This window comes from Tympanuchus pallidicinctus, unplaced genomic scaffold (assembly GCF_026119805.1).
Source record: "Tympanuchus pallidicinctus isolate F22 unplaced genomic scaffold, pur_lepc_1.0 scaffold5, whole genome shotgun sequence".
Lineage (NCBI taxonomy): Eukaryota > Metazoa > Chordata > Aves > Galliformes > Phasianidae > Tympanuchus > Tympanuchus pallidicinctus.
In genome coordinates this window covers 30,463,512-30,487,295 of record NW_026294769.1, presented here as the reverse complement: position 1 = coordinate 30,487,295, position 23,784 = coordinate 30,463,512, and the positions used below count along the sequence as shown (strand labels likewise).

The 23,784-nt window shown below is 40.3% G+C and overlaps 1 protein-coding gene across 1 annotated transcript; it reads left to right on the top strand.

Annotated features, from left to right (window-relative positions):
• Nucleotides 1–868: 868 nt before the first annotated feature.
• Nucleotides 869–23,784, top strand: ABHD3 (abhydrolase domain containing 3, phospholipase). The gene is made up of 10 exons (XM_052704110.1): nucleotides 869–1,127; nucleotides 2,596–2,759; nucleotides 5,257–5,439; nucleotides 7,137–7,182; nucleotides 9,922–10,034; nucleotides 11,548–11,625; nucleotides 14,133–14,306; nucleotides 14,971–15,019; nucleotides 15,104–15,269; nucleotides 21,738–23,784. Exons 1-10 carry the CDS (start codon nucleotides 981–983, stop codon nucleotides 21,914–21,916), a joined length of 1,299 nt encoding a protein of 432 aa, XP_052560070.1. The 5' UTR covers nucleotides 869–980; the 3' UTR covers nucleotides 21,917–23,784.

Genomic DNA, 23,784 nt, shown 5'->3' with positions numbered 1-23,784 from the left:
TCATTGCTGACAAAAATGCAGAGCTAATGGTGGTGACCATGTTAAAAAATAGTGTTTTGTAGCTGAGAATTTGCTCTATCAAATAGCATTATTGTGCTCTTTTTATCTGTCATAGTTTCCATGGAAATAAATAGGAGAGTAACATTCAGAGTAACTAATGTATATACAGCCCCAAAATCATTACACTTCACTCAATGTGGTGCAGGCAAGCCAAAAAGTTGGACTCCAATGTATTATCGACTGTGATCCTATGATTTTACTAAGGAAAATGCAGTCACATGCTACTCCAGCTGGAAACAGAAGCATCAGGCGGACAAGTGCAGGTCTCGATGCAGCAATCCGTGCTGCTGGAAGGGAGCATGCAGAGATACCCTGGGGAGATCCAGACTGCATCTGCTTCGCTCTGCTCTTCACAAATGCCTTGTAACGAAAGGGAGGGGTGGCCAAGCTGTCACGCACTTCAGTCTCAAGTACAACATTTCCACGACTGGTGCGGATTAGCCAAGCTGGAAATCCTCAGCGTCCCCTCTCCGTCCCGTACACTTCAGGATTCTTGTCCTGTGCAATTAATAGCGTGCGGGCAGGGGCAGTACCGCAGTCACCGGGTTTCCATAGGTCGACACCGGCCGCTCCCTCTCCCCTCGGCCCCAGCACATCCCATGCGAGGGGAAAGCGTGGGGCTGAGGCACTCCAGGAAAGCACCGACCGCGGGCTGACGCGCCCCAAGGCCCGGCCCGGTCCCGCCGCTTCGCCCGGCGCCGCCCCCCCCCCTCCGCAGTCTCTCGCCGCCCTCGGGCGCCCCGGGCCTGGCGGCCGCCCGCTCCCCACACACCGGGGCGGGCCGGGGGCGGGCCGGGCACGGCGCCGGCGGCGCTGTAACGCGGAGCGGTGCCCGGCGCCGTGTGCAGCCGGCGGACAGCGGGAGCCGGGCGGCGGCTCCTCCTCCTCTTCGCTCCGGCCGTGGGTGGCGGTGCGGCGCGATGGACTGGCAGGTGCTGACCCGGGAGCTGTCTCTGTACCTGGAGAACCAGGTCCGCGTGGGGCTCTTCGGCTCCGGCGTGGGCTTATCCCTGGTGCTGGGCTTCGGCGTCGCCTACGCCTGCTACTACCTCAGCAGCATCGCCAAGGTGAGCGGGAGGGCGGCTGGCCGGGCTCTGCAGGTGTCTCACTGACAGCGTCCCGCGGCCCCGCGAAGGTCACCTCGGCCCCTCGGCGGCGGGCCGGGCGCAGCGTCCCCTCCCTGCCAGTGCCGGGGGTGCCCGGCGTCCTTGCGGCGGAGTCAGCCCGCAGAGGGCCCTTCCGCCGGGCCGGGCCGGGCCGTGGAGGAGCCCCGAGCTTGACTGCGCGGCCCTTCCGGAGCGAGGGGATGAGCGGCCTCCCGCAGCCCGAAACGCGGCGCTGGGGCTGGAAAGGGGGCCCGGCCCGGCAGGCGTGGGGTGACGGGCTTTGCCTGACGGTGTCCCGCAGTGCAGCGAGGTGGGGAGCGGTGACTCGGGAAGGGACTGAGGAATCCCCGCTCCGATGTGGGGTTTAGGAGCAGCACGGGTAACGAAGGAGTTCCCTGCCCTTGTGTCTGCCCTCAGTGCCGGTTTAAGTACTGTTGGACTTGCTGCTGCTGCGTTTTGGGGCTCTGCCACCCTTGTACATCTGTGTGGTACACTGAGTGGTTTCACACATTATTTGGGTACAGTGAGCCTGATCCCATCTAAAGCGGCCCTGCGGAGTAATAGTGAGTGCCTCATTGAGTGCTTAACCAACTGAAAACACACATATGCAAAGATTTAAAGCTGGTAAAGACTTGCACGCCGCCACGAGCTCCCATAGAACTGCTGAGAACACTGCCTTCCTCTCCATCAGAAAAAGGACACTTTATTTTTGTCAGAGGAGGAAAATAAAGGGTCAGGAGGACACGCTGCTGCTGCTGCTGCTCTGCGTGCAATGGTTTTCTTCAAATCTTCTGTTGTTGTCTTGCTACTGCCTGCATGCTGGAGAGTCAGTGTAAAAGGGAAGCTTAAGAAACACGGTTGCTGAAATATGAGTCACTTGGTGTGACAGTTTCCTGATTAATTGGAATTGAAGTATTCTCACAGTGAGAAATATATCTGCATGCAGAGCGTTTTAGAGGTGAGTGCCAATGCAGTGCATGCTGTAGCGTGAGGTGGGAGAGGGAGTGTCCTACCAGGTTAAAATAGGAGCTGCAAGAGCACAGTCCACATCCCTGGTTAAACTTCATTTCTGCGTCATACGGGAAAATCGATGCAATACAGTCTTTCTCACTTGCAGTGTTATGCTGTGTTTTTGGTTCCTCAGGGAAAGGTATGATGCTGGTAGAAATAGAGCTGGAATAATATATTATCAGAAATAGGTAAGGAATCCTTAATGCTTAGTGATTTTTTTTTTTTCAGTTGTACAATTTTGGCATTCCGTTTGTTTTTTGTTTACTTATATCTTCATTACAAAAGGAAAAAAGTATTGTAAATAAATGTATTAAAGAAAACAGTCTTCTGGGACAGGATTTAAACAGACTTTTGTTGATTTATTACTTGTTTATTTTTCCTCTGAATACCCATTCCTGACTGTAGTCTCTCTTCCTAGAAACCCCAGCTGGTGGCAAGCAACGAACGTTTCTGCCGCTTTCTGGAAGAGTACTGTCCTGTTGTGACAGAAACTTACTATCCCACGATTTGGTGCTGGGAAGGTCGGGTGCAGACACTCCTGCGTCCCTTTATCACCTCTAGACCCCAAGTACAGTACAGAAAGTAAGTGCCTTTCTTCTAGAAAGTGACTGTTTGTGTAGCCAGTGGTTACCTTACTCTGGGTTACAGCTACCATTATTGCTCAAGCTTGTGCCCATATATTTGCTTTATGCTCATCTATAAAACTCTCTCCTAAGCTTGGTACTGTTTCTGTCCTGGTCTCAATATGCAGTAAATTTAGAAAGTCAGGATCCCTATTCTAGCTCAGAGAGTTTTGGAGCACTGAAATACTGGTGTCAGTACAGCAGCTGATATGGTTATATGTTCAGAGACTGGTTGAGGTTGGAAGGGACCTCTGAAGTTCATCTGGTCTAACTCACCTAGTGGTTGCCCAGGTCTATGTCCCAGCAGCTTTTGAAGATCTCCAAGGAGGAGATTCTTCAACCTATGCCAGTGCTCCATCGCATGCATGGCACAGAAGTGTTTCCTGATGTTCAGAGGGAACCTTCTGTGTTCCAGTTGTGCCTATTGCCTCTTGTCCTGACACAGGGTACCACCGAAAAGAGCCTGGCTCTGTCCTCTTTGCTCTCTCCTTTCAGGTACTTGTACATGTTGATGGCTACCCTCTTGAACTGAACAGGCCCAGCTCTCTTAGCCTGTCTTCACAGGAGAGATGTTTCATGCTCTCCAACATCTTCATGGCCCTTTGTTGGACTCTCTGCTGTCTGTCCATGTCTCTCTTGTGCTGGGGGACACACAACTGGACCAGCACTCCAGGTGTGGCCTCACTGGTGCTGTATAGAATCACCTCTCTTGACCTGATGGTGAGACTTGGCCCAGTCAGCCCAAGATACCATCAGCCTTCTCTGTGGCAAGGGCATACTGCTGACGCACCTTCATCTCGGTGTTCACCAGGACGCCAGGTCCTTTTTTGCAGAGCTGCCTTCCAGCTGGGTGGCTCACATCATGTTCTGGTGCCTGGGGGTTGTTTCTCCCCAGGTACAGGACTTGGTACATCCCTTTGTAGAACTGCAAGCAGTTCCTGTGAACCCATTTCTCCATCCTGTTGAGATCCCTCTGGATGGCAGCAGAGTCATCTGGTGCATCAAATACTCTGGTGATTGAATGCTTTCATTTTTGAAAGGTAATACTATCACTGTCTCCGTTCATTTAACCAATATGTTCAACCTTAATCATGGCACGGCTGCTCTCAGCCCAGTTCTGAATATAAAAACTGCAGACGTCTGGAATTTTCTGAGTTACTTTTACCTCTCAGGTTTATCTTGTGTTCTTTGATGCCTAAATTCTAAGAGGAAAGAAATTAAATGTATTGTTTGTCCTTAGCTGATCTCTCTCACACAGAAGTGAGACTAAGTCTGGCAAATGAGGCATTTGGCACAAGAGCTAAGGAGAAATACTTTTATGCTCCGGAACCTGGACGCAGCACAAGTTGTTTCAGCTCTGTTTGCATGGTAGAATAGATTTAGCATTTAGCAGTTTCCCTTAGTTTTAGTAACTAGGAAACATTTCAGTAGCATGGCCATGTCCATTTTTTGTAGCCTTGCTTGTATACTCTCTGTTGCAAGGTTTGTGAGGAAAGAAATGTAGTTTCATGGGGCAAAGCTTAATTTGCACCATTTGAGATTGTGTTGGCAGTACATGCTAGTGTTACATCTACTGCCCACTACTGAAAAAGGGCAAAGCTGACACTTTGAGTTCAAGAAGGCTGATTAGCTTTAAAATCTGTAGGAAGTTCTATCAAAACTGTATTTTCAAATGAAAAATCAAATGCAAAGAGGACTTAAATAAAAAGTTTCTACATTAACTCCCTCACACAATATATTCATTACCAGAGAAAATGGAAGATTCTGTATGTTTCTATTAAAATAAATAAATAAATACATTTATATACACTGAAACCACTGCATTGTTTAATGCATGCTTAGCTTCTTGGGATAGTATCACATTTGCTACATTCTGAAGATACATGTTTTAGGAGTTCATGCTAGCAAAGTTGGTGGAGATACAGGGTGAAATTCTGGCTTTGCTGATACTGTAAAAATGGAGTAGTGTCTGTCTGTGTTCCATGTGTTAAAAGCATAGCAAAGTGTCATCCACTGTACTCACAGCTTCTTTGAGTAGAGGGAAAAAAACACGTGATAGATATTTAGCATGCTGCCCAAAGTGCTATCAAAAGGTCCTCAGACCACACAAAGGAAAAGAAAACTGTAGTAGGCAAGCCCACATAAAATAGGAGACAGTGCCAAAAGCCACGTTAGTTCCAAACTTCCACTACATCAACAGCAAACGATGAAAGGTCAGCTCTGCATTGACTGTAAGCTGGAGTTGTGCCATGACTGACTGCACTAACTCATGTCACCTGGAGGTCTGATTCTTTAGGAATGTTGTACCTGTAAATATACTGAGGTGGTACTTTTATTGTTAAAACACAACGAACAAAGTAGATTTCATACCTGGTAATTTTTACAGTTTAAGCACTCATACTAGAATGCATACATTTTAAAATCTAATCATGGTTGTCTTAAAATGTGCCTTTCAGTGAGCTCATTAGAACAGCAGATGGAGGACAGATTTCGTTGGATTGGTTTGATAATAATGACAGCTTATATTATCCGGATGCCAGCACAAGACCTACAGTCCTGTTATTGCCTGGTCTGACGGGAACAAGCAAGGAATCCTACATTCTTCATATGATCCATCAAAGTGAAACACTGGGATATAGGTGCTGTTGTATTTCATTACTTGTATTTTGCGTGCAAGGTCAAATATGTGTATGCAGGAGGCGTCTTCCTAAAGTAAATGAGATTTAGGGAAATTAGTTTATATAAGAAAGTATTAAAGGTAATAATAATAATAATCAACAAATTATGTAATGGGCAGTAAATTCTAAAAATCTGTTTTAGTATCTACAGATGTGCTCCAGAAATTGCAGTGAACACAAGCTATGTCTGCATAGGTCTTTACTGCTGTGTCCTAAACTATAACATCAGCACTTGTGTACCTTCACACTTCCTTGAGAAGGGGTTTGTATTCAGCTTCACAAAGCCTTGTGTGGATGGATTGCTGGCAGCAGGCACTGGAGGAGGTCAGCTGCTGAATGCCAGAACTGCCCGATTCAGTAGCCTTCAATTCGTGAGTGCAGAAAGGGAAGCCAACCCACTCATACTGGTAATGCTGCAGGAAGAGGTTTGTCACCTCTTGACTGCCACTGTGTAACTTAGTTTTGTTATTAAGGCTTCTGGTCAGAATTGGGTATAATGAGTGGATTAGTCAATGAGTAAATTCCTTTATGTAATCATATTCCTGCAACTGTGCTTTAAAATGCATTGTCATTGTTCCAAGATTGCTGCTTGAAATGTGGCATTTTGTAACTGCAGACTGGCTTCTGGTATTGACAGTATGAAGTTCTTCAAGTATATATGAGTGTTTGTGCTCATTTCTGGCTATTTGTTCTCTGTTTGGACATCTAGGTGACTGCTTTATAAATTGTAAAAATACAGCAGCACTCTTAGCTGTTTAAACTGCTTTTAAAATCACTATTGCTTCAAAACTTATTTGTAAACAGCACTAGAGGAAGAAAGACCCCAGATCAACAACTTAGAATTGTTTTTAAAATAGTCCCAAAAGAAAAATCTGCATTTGATCACCTAACAAAGGAAAATATAACATTAAAAAAGAGAACTTCAGGTTTTGTTTTTAAACAGCAACATTAGAAAAATAGCAAAGTAAGTTATTTTTTTCATTATTTACTTTTTCACATGCCTTTAACCCATCTAGATGTGTATGTTTTATTTAACAAAGTTATCCCAATGACATGGTAGAAAAGCAATAGAAAAATAAGATTCATTAAGAAAGCGTTTATTCCTAAGGCAACATATAACTGCTAGAAAATTCAGCAACTCCAACATAGAGAAAGCAGAAATATTGCTGTGCAGGACAAAAAAAAGATCTTGTACATAATGTAGATGCAGCTGTTGTAGTTTTGATTTGGGTCATTTATTGCTATTTCATAAAATGATGTGTGATGGAGAATGTCTGCATGTAGCTCTCCTTTTGCAGAGCACTGCTTTAGGCTCAGCACTGCACTGGCATAACTTACAGCCTGTAATTGGCCAGCTCTGAGTGCAGGCAAGCAAGATCCATGCACTGTTGTCAGGTAAGCCATGCAGCTCTCATCCTGCAGTCTGACCTAGACTGACAGATCACAGAGTTCACTTACAGTCCCATTGACTTCAGTGAAATCCCATTCTGGTATAAAGGTCACTCTGCACCTGTCAGATTTCAGCATTTGTAGAGCAGTGAATGTTTATGTGCTGAACTGGCTTGTAATTCTTTATGTATTTTCATTTGTGTGCGCGCATTATTTTTTTAAGATGAACAAACAATCCGTATAATTGAATTTGCTTTCTCAATTTTCAGATGTGTGGTTTTTAACAATCGAGGAATTGCTGGCGAGGAACTTCTGGTAAGGATGAATGTTAAGATAAACATCTCTCGCGTGTAATCAGTATATATATAACCATCCGTGTCTATTTGTAAGGCTCTATTTAGATCAGAGAGGCTCATAGCATATGTTGAAAATGCAGAGAAGAACATCTCATCTGGTAGATCAATAACGAGCAGATATAACCTTTTATTTTAAATCTCAGAAACCAACTGGTCAAGACAAAGTTGTTTTTGAGTAGGAGCAGTGGTAATTACTTTTACAATTGCCAGTATCAATTTAAGCTAAATTCTGATGTGGTTAAAAGCTTGCGCTGTTAAAATTGATCTGTATTATGTGTTACTGAATTAATGAAGCAGATTTATACGGATAGCCGTGTCTAAAAATGAAATGCATTTTTCTGTATTTCTCTGCAATTATGACACAAACTCAGCTACAAAATAGCTTTGCTGTGTGTCTGAGACATACATGTCACGTTAGCCTAGAAATAACTGGCAGTCCCACAGATGATAAGATTGTGGAGCTAAACATTTCCTGCAGCTGGGCACAAGGCGTGTTGAAATACTGCTGAATAAGCTTTGTTTCTTCATATGTGTTTTGTTGAGAGTTTTGCAGCTGGTATGAGTGTGCATAATGCTCGGTATTGTTTTGCATTTTTTAATCCCCTGGTTTCAAACTTAAAAAGCTCTGAATGTTTTCCCATAATCAGATAAAATATTTCAATGCAAATATTGCCATGTTAGGGCAGTTTTCTGCATACTTCTGGAGATGGATGTACAAAGCAGTTTTGTGACACACAAAGTCCTTATTGATGAATTTCTGAAACGCTAACAGAAAAGATCTCTTGTTTGGATGCATTGTGTGTAATTTAGTGTAATCGGATTTACATATTTAAGCATTATAAATTCTTACTGTGAAGCAAAACAGCTGAAATTGTAACGTTTTCTGTAAGGGGGTTTCTTTACTTCAACATGAAATCCCTAGTTAATGAGTTTGAAGCATGGTTGAGCAGCACAGTGGAAGTTAGTCATGCAAGTAATTATTTTTCTCATCTCTTTAAAGATGGATGTAAATTTACACTATGTGATAGCTGTATAGGGAATCAGCTAAACAAATTAGCTGTCTTTTTTTTTTTTTTTTTTAATTAAAAGTCACTGTGAATTGTTGTTATGGAATAGTCAAATACTAAATGACCACAGCCAATGTGAGCTAAGACACTGTCTTAAAATACCTTAGTACAATAAATAGGTATCCTGATAAAAGTATCAGGAATTAACTGAAATTAAATAGTTTTATAACTTTAGTTAGTTTTAGTTTTATAAACTTCTAATCTGATATACTTTCACTTAGAAGACATTAGACCTTATTTACTAAATGTAATTTATTTTTCCTTGTAAACTTGACAACTTAATTAAAATAAAACACATTTGCACCATTTATAATTACTAGGATGTAATAAAGGGTACAGTGATTCATGTGGATGAGAATTGGAAATGCAACATAAATGGAAAACATCTTCAGCTTTAATTATCCAGATTTACTTTTCTCTCCTTTTTTTTTTTAATCTTTTACTTCAACATTTTAATATTCATGTCAAGTGTACTTCAAGTAATTAACTTCTTCTAATTAAACTTGATAAAATTGTCCACAAACATCCAAGCTGTTTAACTGAAAACAGTTTAAAACAGCAACAAAAAAGGAAGAAAAAAAAACCACCTTAAAATACAGTGTAGCTTCAAGCAACAAAAATAAAATCAGTTAATTTAAAATAGAATACTTTTATAGTTAGTTTTAATGTTTGTACTGAATTCTGGCAGACTAGCCACTACCTTAAGTTAAGTCGAGGTCACTAACATGTTTAGTAACAACTACAGAGTTAAAATCTCTCTTGCTGTTGAAGAAATCTAGAGAACACCATTAGAAAAACAACAACAAACAAACAAAAAAACCCAAAAACCCATCACTGTGATTCCTGCTGTTCCTGTAAGCATTTAGCTCTCTTACTCTGCTCCACAAAGTCTTCAGGTTGTGACCTGTGGTAGTTGTATGCAGGTGAGGCTCAAAAGCCAGGCTTATCCTACCTTCAGGTAAGCAGGGAGGGGAGTATCCAAGTACCAGTGATGGCAGTGGGAGGCATTCCACATTCCAGTTCAAGATCTGAAGAGCTGCAGCCGGTAGATAGAGAAGGAATATAATATATGTGTTGCGTTGCTTTTGTTAATAGAGTATAGTAGTAAAGTGGGTAAACTGCATACTGAATTTTTATTTATTTGCTCATATTGTGTATAGAATCTAAATATAGTCTACTTTTCAAGTTTGAGCTGGCAGAACTTGAAATCTAGTATTTTCTTTGGCATTTGAATGTGCATGGTGATGGTCAAATTGTCATTATAGCTATTTTTTATTAGTAAATTATAACCTTTATGATGGTTTTCATTTCCTTAGGTTATCTTAAAAATACTGGTGCTTGTCTAGTTTTATCTAGTTTAGCTAGTGACTCTGTGGTCAGACTTCACCTAATGATTTGATAGTTGCAGGTAGTGAACATCTTTACTACTTATTTTATTTTGTAATGATAGCAAGCATCTTCTTCGTCCACCTCCTCCTGAAATGCTTGGGTTTCTGTTTGCTATTTAATGCACTTTCAGGATAAGTGTTAAATTTATCTTGTTATATAAATGCCCCACTGTACAGTTTGCTTTGTCCTTAAAGGTTGATAAAAAAGCTTATGGTGGCATTTTTCCCTATGACTCCTTACAGACTCCAAGGACTTACTGCGCAGCTAACACGGAGGATTTGGAGGCAGTTATTCATCACATACACAACTTGCAGCCCTCAGCTCCCTTCATGGCAGCAGGTGTTTCTATGGGAGGGTAAGGTATTATGTAACAGAACTCTCAGCTTATCTGTGATCTTAATAAGACTGTTACAGCATGATTGTAAATTGTAATTATTCGGCAATACTTACTGCAATTAATTTTGGTCTGTCTGTACTTGTGAATGTTCAGAAGACTTTTAGAAGCTTAACTTCCTTGAGGCTTTTAGCTCTGTGTCATGTAAGGCAGAAAGTGGCCAGTGTTCAAAAGATGCGAGGGAGGAGAACAGAGGGACAAACAGGGAACACTAACAGATTGACAGAGAAACAGGTGGGCTATATAATCTGTGGAAGCTATGAAGACCATCTTTGGAACAAAGGAATATAAAATAGAGACTAGAGCTAATGTACCTGTGTAAAATATCTTTCTTAACAGTCTCTGGAATTTACAGGCTTTAAAAAGATTTTCAGTCTGCCTGGGCTCTGCAGTGTGTGGGTAGGTTGTGCTGGAAGAGATGTGGGTATCTGCTCTGTCTCGCTCAAAAGCAAGCAGTAGCATTGTTACTGAAGCCAGCATGGGTTGATTTTAGCATGTGGTGTTAAGACTTGCTGTGTCCTGGCTTGTGTCCAAAAAGCATAGTTAGAACAGATAGTGATAGAACAGTTGCTAGAAAAATCACTGCTAGAAAGTAGGAGAAATGTTCAGACAGCCTCTGGAACAAAAACTGGACAAGCAGAGAGCTTCCCTTAGAAACATAGCAGGCACAGTGGAAACTTTGAGATTTCTTTGTCATGAGTTTTGTGGACAGTGTGCAGATAACAGACCTGTACGTTGACATTAATCTACTAATAACTTGTAGGAGCTTTGGGATAAATATGGGCTTATTCAAGCATTGTAGTTATTACTAAAATCAGGAACTTGGAAGCCTTTTAAATCAGTTAGGCCAATGTTTTTCCATTGTTGCTGTTGAAATTTGGTCAGTATATTCAGGATAAAGAGATATGGACCTCTTCAGTTTGTCAGTATCAGTCTTTCCGGAAGTCCAGGTTTGGGCCCACTACTCCAGATACCACCTCCTAAGTGCCAAGTACAGAGAAAGAATCACATGCCTAGACCTGCTTGTTTTGCTTGTACTAACATAGCACAGCATATTGTTAATCTTCATTGCTGCCAGGGTGCATTGCTGATCTATGTTTGGCTTGCCCAGTCTTTTTCAGCAGTGCCACTCTTTCTCCAGTCATGAATCTGTCTTAGGTGTAAGACTTCATATTTGCCTTTGCTGAACTTCACAAAGTGTCTGCCAGTCCATTTCTATAGCCTGTTGAGGGCACTGAGAATGGCAGCTTTGTCTTTTTGCACCTGCCACTCTCCATAGTTTGGCCTGCAAGCCCACCAAGGTTATAGTTCATCTCATTATGCAGTTGTTAATGCAGTGTTATGCAGTATCAGCCCCAGTATTGATCCCAAAGGAACATAATGTTAGATCCAACTCCTTCAGTTGTGGATTTCACGTTCCTGATCACAGCCATCTGAACCTAGTAGTATAAGCCAGTTTTCCACCACGTTACAGGTCACCTATTAATACTCTGTCTCTCCACTGGCTGCATGGAGACCATGGAACATTGTCAAAAGCCCTGCTAAAGTCAAAGTAAGCAACGTTCTCTCCTTTCCTATAATCTCTGAAAGCAGTCAGCTTATTAGAGCAGTCAGTCAGGCATGCTTTGTCCTTGCCTGTTACCAATCACTATCTTATTCTCACATGCTTGGAAATAGCATCCAGATGAGAGTCCCAAATTTGGGCTGACCAGCCTGTATTTCCTCCTCTTGTTTTTGCAGAGTGTGTGACATGTACTTTTTTTCCAGGCATCAGGAATATCTTATAGTTGCTGCAAGGTTTCAAAAGTGATAGCAATTTCACAGAGACCTTGGTTCTCTCCTTCTGGAGCTTTGCTGCACCATAGTTCATCCCATATACGTCCAGTTTGCATAACTGAGTCCTCGCTCAGTCTTCCTCTTCCATAAGTAACACTACAGTCTCCCATACTCTGCCACTAGGCAAAGGGATCTAGTAGGTCTGAGAACAGACCTAACTTCAGCAGAAGAGACAGAAAATGAAAGGTACTCTTGGCATTTTACAAATGTTTTGTCCTAAGATCCCCTGTTCTGTTGAGTAATTGGTCCAGGGCGGAATGCAGGTTGGTCAGCCTCATTCTTTGCACCTGCAAAGATCCTCTAAAAGCCATTTCCAGTCACACAAAGGATGAGACTGGATTTACCAAGGACACAGTGTGCTTGAATGATCTGATTGCCTTCTGTGGTGATATAACTGGTTTCACTGTTGAGGGGTAAGGAGTGGACGCTGTTCTGAGCATTTCGTTTGTTACCAGTGTACTTAGGGAAGCCCTTCCTGTTCTGCATGTTCCTTCCCAATTCCAATTCCAGCTGAACGTCAGGTATTCCATGGCATCTCCTGCGTGCTTGTGCAATGACTGTATCTCCTTGGCAGCCAAACGCCACCCGCCCCACCTTCCACCTTCAGGATATTCTTTTTTAGCTCAATCAAAAGTCCACATGGGGACTGTCTCCATACTTCAAAATTAATTGGAGCACTCACATGTTTAAAATTAAGCAAGAGCAGAGATTTCGCCAGGAGATATTGTGAATATCATCCCCTTGTCCAAATCTTACAATATTTTTCATTATTTATCTTTTTTCAATTTTTTCTGATTTCCAGTTAAGTTACATAGGATGTATTTGCCAATTTGAAAAGAAAAATAGACATTCACTTTACAAAGGTATCAATATAAATAATCGTCTGATCTTTGGTACATATTATTTTGGAAAGAGATTTAGTTTTCTAACATAAATATTCCTAAACCTTCTCTCCCCAACATATGTTCTGTAAATGCTGTTAGAAGCGGTTTCTTCTGCTACTGCAACATTTTTAATTGGTTTATGGCTCATTTTTCTTCTTGGAGTATATAGACCCAACCTATGGATGGCTCATAGGGTCCTCCTTTTCTGTGAGCACAAACTACCTAGATCCTATATGTATCACGCACAGCTTTCCTCGTTGGGTTTAACTTGAGTAGTTTGCAGGCACACATTCCCCAGCACTGTTAGTTATTCTTTTCCTGCTTATTCCTACCAACTGGTGAGTAGGCAGGAACCTACATCTCCCTTCTGTACTGCTATCCTGCAATTTGGTGGTAGTGTGCAGGGATAAATTCTCTGTGATGGCAGGCTGGTTTGCATTGTCATTGCTATAGGCTGTCTCCTACAGTACAACAGATGAAGCCAAGGTACAGAGTGTTGGTGATCCAGGAAGCTACATTAATTTCTGGAGCTTCTAATGTTTTGACTTCAAGACTTGATGTTAAAATGCTGCTTGGAAATCTTGGGGTATCAGGCAGTCAAATGAAACAGTTATTTTTCTTTTACTATCTTCTTGCTAATTTAATTTTTCAGCATCTGAAGAGTCAGGTACTCATGAACTCTCCCTTTTTTCCAACTCAATTAAACATCAGCAGTACAGACTGTAAGTCGCAATTGGTCAGAAAGGCAAGATTTATTCTAGTTTTTTGAGTCATGATTTGTTAGTTTTATTAATTATCTATCATTTCATTCTTTACATGCTTTCTGTTAAAGAAAACATGTTCTCTCATGTGTCTGAAGTGGGGTAAAGGCATTACGTTCAATTCCAAAGACAGTTTCATAATGATGCAAGTGTGCCAGGTGTGCATTTATCAGGCAGACTGATTAGATTTACTGGTTCAGGAAGTCTAAGAGTTGTAAAATTGTAAAACCCACTAACAGTCAAGAGTACCTGTTCCATGAGTAAGGTATATTTGCTTGACGTTTTCCTCCCCTTCAGTGATATAAATAAGACTAGCACATATATCTTTATTTTTAAATGCACTTCTACCCACTTCCCACACAATGCACTCAGTTCCTTTCTGAATGTAGAGAGAGAAAGCAAATTTCATGAGTCATATGCTGATAACATTGACTACTTTTTAGAAGTATTAGGCACAACTGTAAGGCTCGTGCTGTAAGAAAAAGCAGACAAAAAGACGCCTGATTTTTATGTTTGCTTCAATCTAAAGCAAATAACTTAATAGTATATATGATTCTGTTTTTCATTTCTGTTTGTAGCATGCTTCTTTTAAATTACCTGGGCAAAACTGGCAGAGACACTCCTTTAATGGCAGCTGCAATTTTCTCTGCGGGTTGGAATGTTTTTGAATCTGTAGAATCTCTGGAGAAGCCGCTAAACTGGCTTCTTTTCAACTATTACTTGACTACTTGTCTACAATCCTCTATCAGCAGGTGAGTTGCCTTCTAAACTATTTGGCAAGATGGAAGGATGTTAGCATAAGGTCTACAGCAGGTACAATAACACTGGCAAAATTAACACTGTAACATTTTACAAAGTTGTCCTGCATGCATTTTTCTACTGGCTTTGAAATCAAAGGGATCTTTGCAAGAAAAATTGTCATCAATGTGACTACATTTCTCTGTTCATCTGGGGAGTCAGCAGAAGATTAATGTACTTCTTTATGGAAGTTTATGGATTTATGGAATTAGCCAATTTAATTTTTTAGACACCTACACATATAGAGCTTGAGTTGTATACTTATATGCATGTGTTGTATATACTAATTCTTTTAAGTCAGCTTTGATTGCAGAAATGTGGAGAGAATTAGTTCATCCTTTGTTTTGTAAAATTAGGTTGTATTTTATATTTCAAATATTTAATTCTCTGAACGTCAGCTTCTTATGACTAATGCAGATTTTGACCATGTTGCTGGATGTGCCTGCAAAGAAATGAATGATTCTTATGTTCTTGATTTCCACAGGCAGATTTTTCATACAATAAAATTAAAAAAAGGCATGTTCTTGATAGGGAGTTGTCTATACAAATGTATCTATGGACCAGAGGGCTTCTACATCTGTTCATATAACCCTACAATTTTTATTCCTTTCTCTCTAGGCATCGGCAAATGCTGGAGAAATTATTCGATATGGATCTCGTGATGAAGGTATGCAAAAATGTTACTTTCACTTTATTTTGATGGTGTTTCCCAAATGCTGACATAATTCCCTGTTTGAATTCTGTACTTCAGGCTAGAACTGTTAGAGAATTCGATACACAGTTCACTTCAGTCATGTTTGGCTACCGTACAATTGATGATTACTATGAAGATGCCAGCCCATGTCTCAAGCTGAAGTCTGTAGGCATTCCAGTATTATGCCTAAACTCTGTGGATGATGTTTTCTCACCAGGTCACGGTAAGTTTAGCTTTTTTGTTGTATGTAAATATTACTTACACATAGGATCACAACCTCCAGGAGCTGGTCAGTCTTGCAGTTTACTTAGTATAAAACACATACAAAATAGTTGGGTACAGAGGGGCCTGATTAGAATAGAACACAGAAGAAGCATATGGGGTGGCAGCTATTAGCTTTTAGTCTCTATATAAAAGCAAAGAAATACGGGCATTTAGGGTGTGACTTTTTTTATTTTATTTTTTTTTTATTTTTATTTTTTTCACTGTAAGAAAGCTACCAGATGTATTGCACTCCCAAAAGTGCCTTTTTCTGTTAACTAAGTATGGAGACAGCCTGTAACAAGGAGCTTAGTTAGAGATGTCTGGACTGTAGGCATCCAGAGTTAACAGAATTTAAAGCAAATATTCTTTGTTACCATTTTTTCCCTAGTCCCTACAAAGAATGTCTAAGGTTTGCTTATGTCTAGGGTTATGCAGGTGACTCAAAGTTCCCTTGTTGTTGCTCATGATTCCAGTGATATGAAATCCAGTCCCTGAAAATTAAAAAGGAAGAAAGCATGTGGACCAAAATCTAGGGCAAGAGAAAAGATACAGAAGAGTTGAGCTTCTAAACGGGGATGTGTTATAATCAATAAAAACCCAGCTGCATGAAGCAGCAATATTAGATAGTACCTGATTGGCTGAATACCTTGCTTTCCTTTCTCTTCCTATTTTCAGCCAGCCATGCAATCATTATGAACACTGTGCTTTTGATCTTTAACCCTATTGCTAACTGTCTCAAAAAAGATCTGCTTATTCCCGCAGTCTGTGTATTGGCTACAGTGTCTGAGAAGGAAGAGAGAAAAGAAAACAAAAGTTAATGTATAAGAAAATCACTATAATGAACAGCTGGTTGAGAGCACCAATGCAGTGAGCATCTGATACTTTTAAATACAAAGTTCATTCTGTTGATTTATCTCAAGGAAGTTTTCTTCTGTTACCACAAGTCAAGTGAGATTACTGTAGAATGAATCACAAAATTGAAGTTGGTAAACAGATTAGAACAACAAACAGAAGAATGAAGGAACTGAAAGATACTGTATACACGTGTATGTTCTATTATGTATGCCCACATGTAAGGCATACACTGAAAAATGCACATATTTTATGTTAGTATTTTGAAGACCTGTTAGAGACAAATGTGTCATGAAGAGAAAAGGGCCATTCCAGTGGAGTGCACTAGAAAAAAAGTCTTATTTTTTTTATCCTCTTGAACAAAAATTGTCTGTGTTACTCAGGAACAATATATAGAGCTGGCAGCCACCTATTCCTTACATTGGCCAAAACAGTGACCTTAAAAAAAAAAAAAAGTAAGATCAAGGTAAACATAGTGATACTCTTCCAGAATACTTCATTGACCTTTGACAATTAATAGTTCAGACATGTATTAAGACAGCGTTTTATTTACTAGCCTCTGTAGGATTTTTTTTTTTCTTGAGTTACTTTCCTGCTGCAAGCATACACTGACTTGGAAATGATAATGGATACGGCCATGACCTTCAACTCTGTATCCAAATGTAAAATCTGGCTAGTCAGATAATTGTTTACTCATGGATGACTTCCCCCATAGTACCACTAGGTGTTCTAGTGTGCCATGTTTCTGCCTCTCTGATTCACCCATTTAGCTTTAGCTTGGTTTGTGGTTTCTATTCAAAAATGAAATACTGTGACAGGAGTAAGCTGGCTAGTTAGCACAAGTAGCTGCAGTGGTGAACTAGACAGCGTGCTTGTATCTCCGAGAATACGTTAACCTTATTCCCACTGGGAGTGGGACCTTCACTAGATAGACTACAGCTAGTGCACAGATACTCCATCCCCCAAATCTGACATCGTGAAATTCAGTCTGAACACAGGTAAACACTTCTTTTTGTTTTCTTTTCTTTTTTTTTTTTTTTCCCTCTGTGGTTGGCCACACACTGGAGCAGGTTGTCTGAATAAGTTGCTTGAACACATCCACCCACGGAGGTGTGTCCATCAGGTTTTGAACAGTTCTGGGCAGCCTGTTCTATCTGGTCCTGTCTGAGAGGGAGTGAGCTAGATGATCTCAGGAGGTCCCTTCCATATTCACTGGATCTGGGATTCTGTAGCTTGACAAACCATTGGATTGAGTCCCCTGGAGTATGGCTGTACTGCATTTCTCCTCTCTTGGAACTGGTCTTTAAATGAAACATGGCTCTTGGTGAACGGTGGATTATAATGATGGTCTCTTGTTTAAGGATCAAACCTATTCTTAGAACTAAACAATAAAAAATGCCTAAGGTGTCTTGCAGTATAGAGAGAGGTGAGGTAGAGCATCATGAAGAATCTGAAACAATAAATGTTGCTATCTGCTAGAGACTGTCCATCCCCTCTAGAACTCTGACTCTAGCTTGCCGTTCTCAATGAAAATGTCTGTGGGAGCAGGCATTCATTTATTTCTTGTTCACAGAATTGCACTGTTGTCGTGATGGTGATTCGTTTACTCTAGAACAGGTCACCTGAAAAAATACTGATACACAGATAATAGTATGACTGTTACAGATGTGTATCCTTGACTCCTTTTTAGTTGGTGCCATATGTAACAACTTTTTGCATTGAGTGCTGGTAGGAAACACAGGGCATCCCAATTAACAGCCTAGAATTTGCAGCCACTACCATCAGTTGCTGGAGGTCACCCATCTTGACGCTTCGGCTGTCCTTTGCTATCAAACCTACAAGGCTGGTGTTATTCTGGAGAGTGACTTTGTTTGTTTTGGTTTGTTGGTTTGTTTGTTTTGGTTTGTTTTTTGTTTGTTTGTTTGTTTCATTTTGCTTGAACTTTAAAGTGTGTGAACACATGTAAGCCTATGGCAACCAGAGAGATTTTCCAGTGACAGCTACATCGGGGATTCAAAGGCACAAACTTCCTTTTCAACCAGACTTCAGTCTTCTGCTCTCTTTGGGAACTGATTATTTCATGCCTCATTGTGGTTCATCTCTCCCAGTAATGCATGCCAGCTTTAAAGATATCTTCAATTCCTTTTGTTGCTAGCCCTCTATCTAGGAAACAGGCCTAGAAAACTCACTGGAGAGAAAGCTCTGCCAGAACTCTTTTGTGATTAAAGATCTTTTATAAATCCAGCCACACCTGTCCCACTCCAGAGTTTGAGGAATGCAAACCCAAGTCTGCTTTATCAATATACAATTTGCACTTGAAGAGAGACATTGTTTATAAAGTGCAAGTGCTGGCTCTGTTGCCTCTTATTACATGAAAACTTATTGCATGGCTTCTATGCTTTGAACTTCCCAGCAATTTTTTTTTAATATATTCTGAAAATACATGCTTTGATATTAACTCAGGGTTAGAAAGACACAATTCATTTGCACATCCTTAATGTTGATGCCTAAATGTTCACAGAGTTTGGCAGTTGATGTATCTGTACTTTAATTCTGGAATGCAGTTCTCATATCACGTATTACTAACTAATGAAAGCAAATGCTTTCTTTGCGTCTCTCACCAAAACTAATTGAAACAAGCCATTGCTTGAGGAAATATGTAATACAATTAGGTCAAGCCCTTTTATTTTGTAAATGTCAAAAATAAATTAAGAAGATGGAATGACAGCATTCAGTATCAGTGTCACATTTAACTTTTCATCTGAAGTGGATTTTTCTCCTCAAAGACTTTCAGCGACATATTAGACATCCAACTTAAATTTCATCATACTAGTGCTTAGCTAATTGCTGCTGGTGTGTGTTGTGTCTAAGCTGAAACCCTACCCTTGAAGTTAGGTACTGTGCTTTTTACTGAACATCTCCAATGCTCTGAATCCAAACTTGATATAATTTCTCTTGGGTGTTACATTGCCCCTTTTTTGTATATATCGTAGTTTTTCTGTTGTCCTGCAAAGATACCACAACAAATTAATTCTGAACAAGGTAATTCTGCATGGGTATTTACACTGTGGTTCTGTGATCACAAATTAGAGATCTGTGCACTGCTGGATCAAGCAGCAGTACAAATTTTGGTCAGTGGAAGCATACGTACAAGATTAGATTTGGACAAAGATGAATAGTAATGTCTTTTGGCATGCAACCCTGTAACCCAGAGAGCATCATATCCAGTGCTCCATTTTCTGCACTTTACATTGCAGAATTTGCTCTGTTGCACTATGAGCTTATTAGTGGATAGCTAACAGTCCCTGGAAACAGCTTTGAGAGAAGCATCGTGTGGTTGCCAAATTTTTCAGTTTTCTCCTGAGAAGCTGCAGAGCAAGAAACTCTGCTGGGGAAAAATCATACAAATGGTGACCTAACTGTGTCAAGAATGTGCCATGGACAGGCTTTCCTGTGCTCTGTAGGGGAGGTTAGAGCAGATATGTAACAGCAGGTCAAACTTGGCAGCTACTGAACATCCTCAATGCAAATGGAAATAAATGGCTACGTATTCAGCACAGTGCTGCAGCTTTTGATAAGAGCATGATCTGTGGCAGAATTCTGCTGTAAATGAATGTAAGATAGAATAAAGAAAATTCAGGATGGGGAAGATGATGTTCACAAAGACCTGCATATGGCTCACACTCTACCCAGCACAGAAGAGTGCTGTTACTTATTTCTGTCTGGCCACCTCGCTGACTTTTCTTTTTAGCTTTGCCTCAGCATTGCTATAAAAGGCCCAGGTCCTGCATGTGGCATTTCCAATTTTCCAGCTGAACAAAGGAAAAGTGAAGCAATTTTTGTGCAGACAGTGAGAAACACAGTTCCTTCCACTTAGTAAAAGACTGAAATCCCTTACTAAATGCTGGAATCAATCTACTTAAATGCATGCAACTTTAAAAGAATGAAAAAAAGGACAGTAGTGAGTAATGAAGAATCTCAACTTTGCAAGAGAATTCCCACTGCTCTCTGGAGCTCAAAGGCTGTGCGCTACTCAGTACACAATCAAGTTCCTATATCGTGGGCAGGAGCCAGATAACACAACATTCAGAAAAAACACTAACTGTGCTGCATTTGCAGTGGTTTTAGCATCCACGTTGAGGCCTGGAGAGGAACAGAGCCAGAGCTGTGCCACGCACTGCTGGGATGGACTTCTGAGGCACAGGCTGCTCTCATGAACATTCAGATCCAGTGCTTCTCCCCAAAAATATTTTAAGGTGGGATCTGTTTGCTACTGTCACTGCATTCAAGATCCCATGCAGCTTCTCTAGCTGACAGTCCTTCTTTAGCTAAGGAACGGGCAACATGCTGTTCCTTTAGTTGATGAAAATGAGGGCAAATCGGCATCTGAAGCATGCAGCAGTGAGCCTGCCAAAATCCAAATGAAAGGAGGGAACGTGTGCATAGAAAAGGTAAAGATGTACAAAGATAATGACTATTCACCTTTATTGCAGGAAATGCATAAGCAGTAAAGAAACACGGACCTCCAGAAAGCAGGGGGGACAAAATTCGATCAGAAAGGATATGGGCAACTGACCCACCCTAAAGTGAACCTGATTTAATGTCTCTTTTAAAAAATGCTTTTTAATGCATAGGGCAGCACTGAAAGTCCTGTGAACAAGTCACTGCTTTCTGCTGTGGTGCCAAGGCAATTTTAACTTAGTGTATGACCTGAAATCGGATTTATTTTCTTGTGGAATCATAACCTTTTTTAGACAAATACAGTGAAATTCCTATTACTTCCTTCTCTCTGGACAAAATGGGTATTCTTTTCCTGCTGCTCTGTCAGTCCTGAGTAATTTAAAAAAATCTGAATGAATTTTGGTGGTTTTGTGTTGTTTTGTTTTGTTATTATGTTTGTTTTTATACCACAAAGTTTGTTATTTGTAAACTGGAACTTTAAACAGCATTCTTCACTGGAATGTATAGAGATTTCTGCTTGTTCAGGAGAATAGCGTATTTAGTGTACGTAAAACTTCAGAGGAAACTGCTTAAAATAACAGTTTCTTGAATCAAGAGCACAAACACTACAGCTCCATAAAATTCTGCCATTGTGTTGACCAGTTCATATGGTGACAGTGTTATCCCATTTCCTCATCATTTGCTTACCTTGTGTGTTTAGATGATGAGTTCCTCAGAGCAAGCACTATCTCTCGCTATATTTTCATGGTGTGGTCTAAACATACAGGTGTAATCGTATAGAAAAACAGATACAATAATGATAATCCTGGGTTATCAGGATTAAGATGCTCAGGACCCCAACCAACCTGGCCTTGAACACCTCCTGGGACAGAGCATCCAGAACCTGTCTGGGCAGCCTGTTCCAGCCCCTTGTCTCCCTCTCAGTGAAAAACATGAACATGTGATTTCTGACAGTTTTACAGTAGCCAGAAGGATCACACAGAAAACCTGAAGAGGCAGAAACGGCTTTTAACACAGCTCAGTTTCTAACCCCTGCTCTACATTTAAGCTTATAGTGCATATTTATTCATATATAGTGTAATAAATATCTAAAGTTCTTTTTCCTCCCTTTTAGCTATACCGGTGGAAACTGCCAAACAAAATGCAAATGTAGCTTTGGTTCTGACTTCTTGTGGAGGCCACATTGGTTTTCTGGAAGGAATATGGCCAAGGAAGTGCACTTACATGGACAGAGTCTTCAAGCAGTTTGTGCAAGCTGTGTTTGAGCATGGAAACAAAATCTTTAGCATGTAGCTTTGGCTATAGCACAATGGCACATTCCAACAAGGGCAGTTAAGCTTAATGCACAAATTTTAACTACCATAAGCCAGCAAATGGAGAAAGTCCATTACTACATGCAAAAATATTTTTTGCCTAAGATTTTGTAGCAAGAAACTAAATAATATGTTGTCACTTTTGTATTTATTTTTAATATGCCTTACTAAGAATGATCTTAAATGAAACAGCATTCTGCATACATCAAATTGCATTTAACCAAAGTCATCAAGTAAATAGATTGTAATTCCTCAAGATTTTAATTTAAACCAGTACATATTTAGGAGAGTTAATTTAGATGGCTTTTAATATTAAAATGGCAACATTCAAAATAACATTTATTGTCCTGCCAAACATAGTACAAGTTGGCCCATTCCTTAGCTGAAGATCTTAAGAAAACATAAGGAAGGAACTCAAAGAAGGACTGGTTCTTCAAACAAGTCTAAATTGTGGCATGCTATTCCGTAGCATTAGACTGATCAGCTTTTGCTGTTTTACCCTGACAATATCCAGATTTAGGGCTAGTTACTGTGTTTTAAACTATGCCAATGCCATATTCATTTTACGTGTGTATTTTTTTAAGCGGCTTATGTATAGCGTTTACATATAACCAAAAGATTCCTTTAAAAGAGTACTGTAATAACTTATGTAATTAAAAGACATTCTGCATTTCAATGTTTGTGTATAGCTGGGCATTGTCATATCTGTACTAGATACTCCATATAACTGGTAAATTCAATTACTGTCTGTTATGTTTGTATTACCTTGCAAGAACGTTACAGTTTTAAATAAGAAACCATAGAGCACTAGGAAATTATGATATAGTCTGTTTTAAATTAAAAAATATCATTCTGAATCCATTATCTCTGCTATCCTTTCCAATAATTTCCAATAAGAGTGTAACAAAGTGTTTCAAGAAAGATGGGAGCTGGACATGGTGGTGTCATTGGTTTGCTTATTTGATCACGTGTCTGCACTTCAGCAATAGGTTGTCAGTCATTGAAGCCTCCACAAACTGATTGCTGTCCTGGTGGCTTATGAGGTGGCTGCCTGAGACAGTGCTGTTTGCAGCCCTGAAAGAGAAAGAGCTACAGTGGATCCTCGAGGAAAATGGACAACTTTGAAAACTGCTGGGAAGGTCTAATTTAGGGCAGAGTGAAATGAAATCTTGTAAGTGGCTTCTGTGGAGGTCCTCTCCCATGCTAATGATTGTTTTGGGCCCAGCATCACAAAATCAGGCAGTGGAGATGCCTTTGCATTTTCATTATGTTTTGAACAGGGTCAGTGCAAGAAGAAAACATGGATACAAAGCAAGTCAGGTCATCTGTCTTAAGTAGTATGTGAACAGTCCTCTTGCAAGGCAAGTATCCTAGTAAAGGCAAAGGCAAGGGAAGAACAGAATTAACTTTTGCCTTCAGATAAAGCAGAAATCAAGATACACTGCATGAAAGCTAATTTTATAAGGGTGGGAGGTTACATTAGAAATTAGAAAGTGTTTTCAAGTTTTGACTTTTTAGGTAAGGCATTGGGCTTTGTACAGATAATAAAGTCTAACTTACTTCTTACCTAATAAGGACAGTGGGAAAAGCAAAATGAAATTTTATGCATGTTGCTACAACAGATGAAATCAGCACATTAGTAGGGTGCCTTACTCATTCTTAAATTCATTCCCATTATAGAAGTTATGTTCCTACAAAAACAATGAGCAATAAACTGTGTATTGAGCATTACATTTGTAAAATCATTTGGGTATGGTACTGTTGAAAACTCAGCAGCAAAATAAAAAACCACTTATATTAAAAACACACCTTACTTATTAAATAAAAGTAACATGGTTGATGGCAGAA

Bases quoted from the DNA above. Each gene is read 5' to 3' on its own strand.
- ABHD3 (XM_052704110.1), top strand. From the start codon at position 981: ATGGACTGGCAGGTGCTGACCCGGGAGCTGTCTCTGTACCTGGAGAAC. The intron at 14,307-14,970 runs GTGAGTTGCCTT...CTTTCTCTCTAG, and splicing joins CTACAATCCTCTATCAGCAG to GCATCGGCAAATGCTGGAGA. The intron at 15,020-15,103 runs GTATGCAAAAAT...TCTGTACTTCAG, and splicing joins ATATGGATCTCGTGATGAAG to GCTAGAACTGTTAGAGAATT.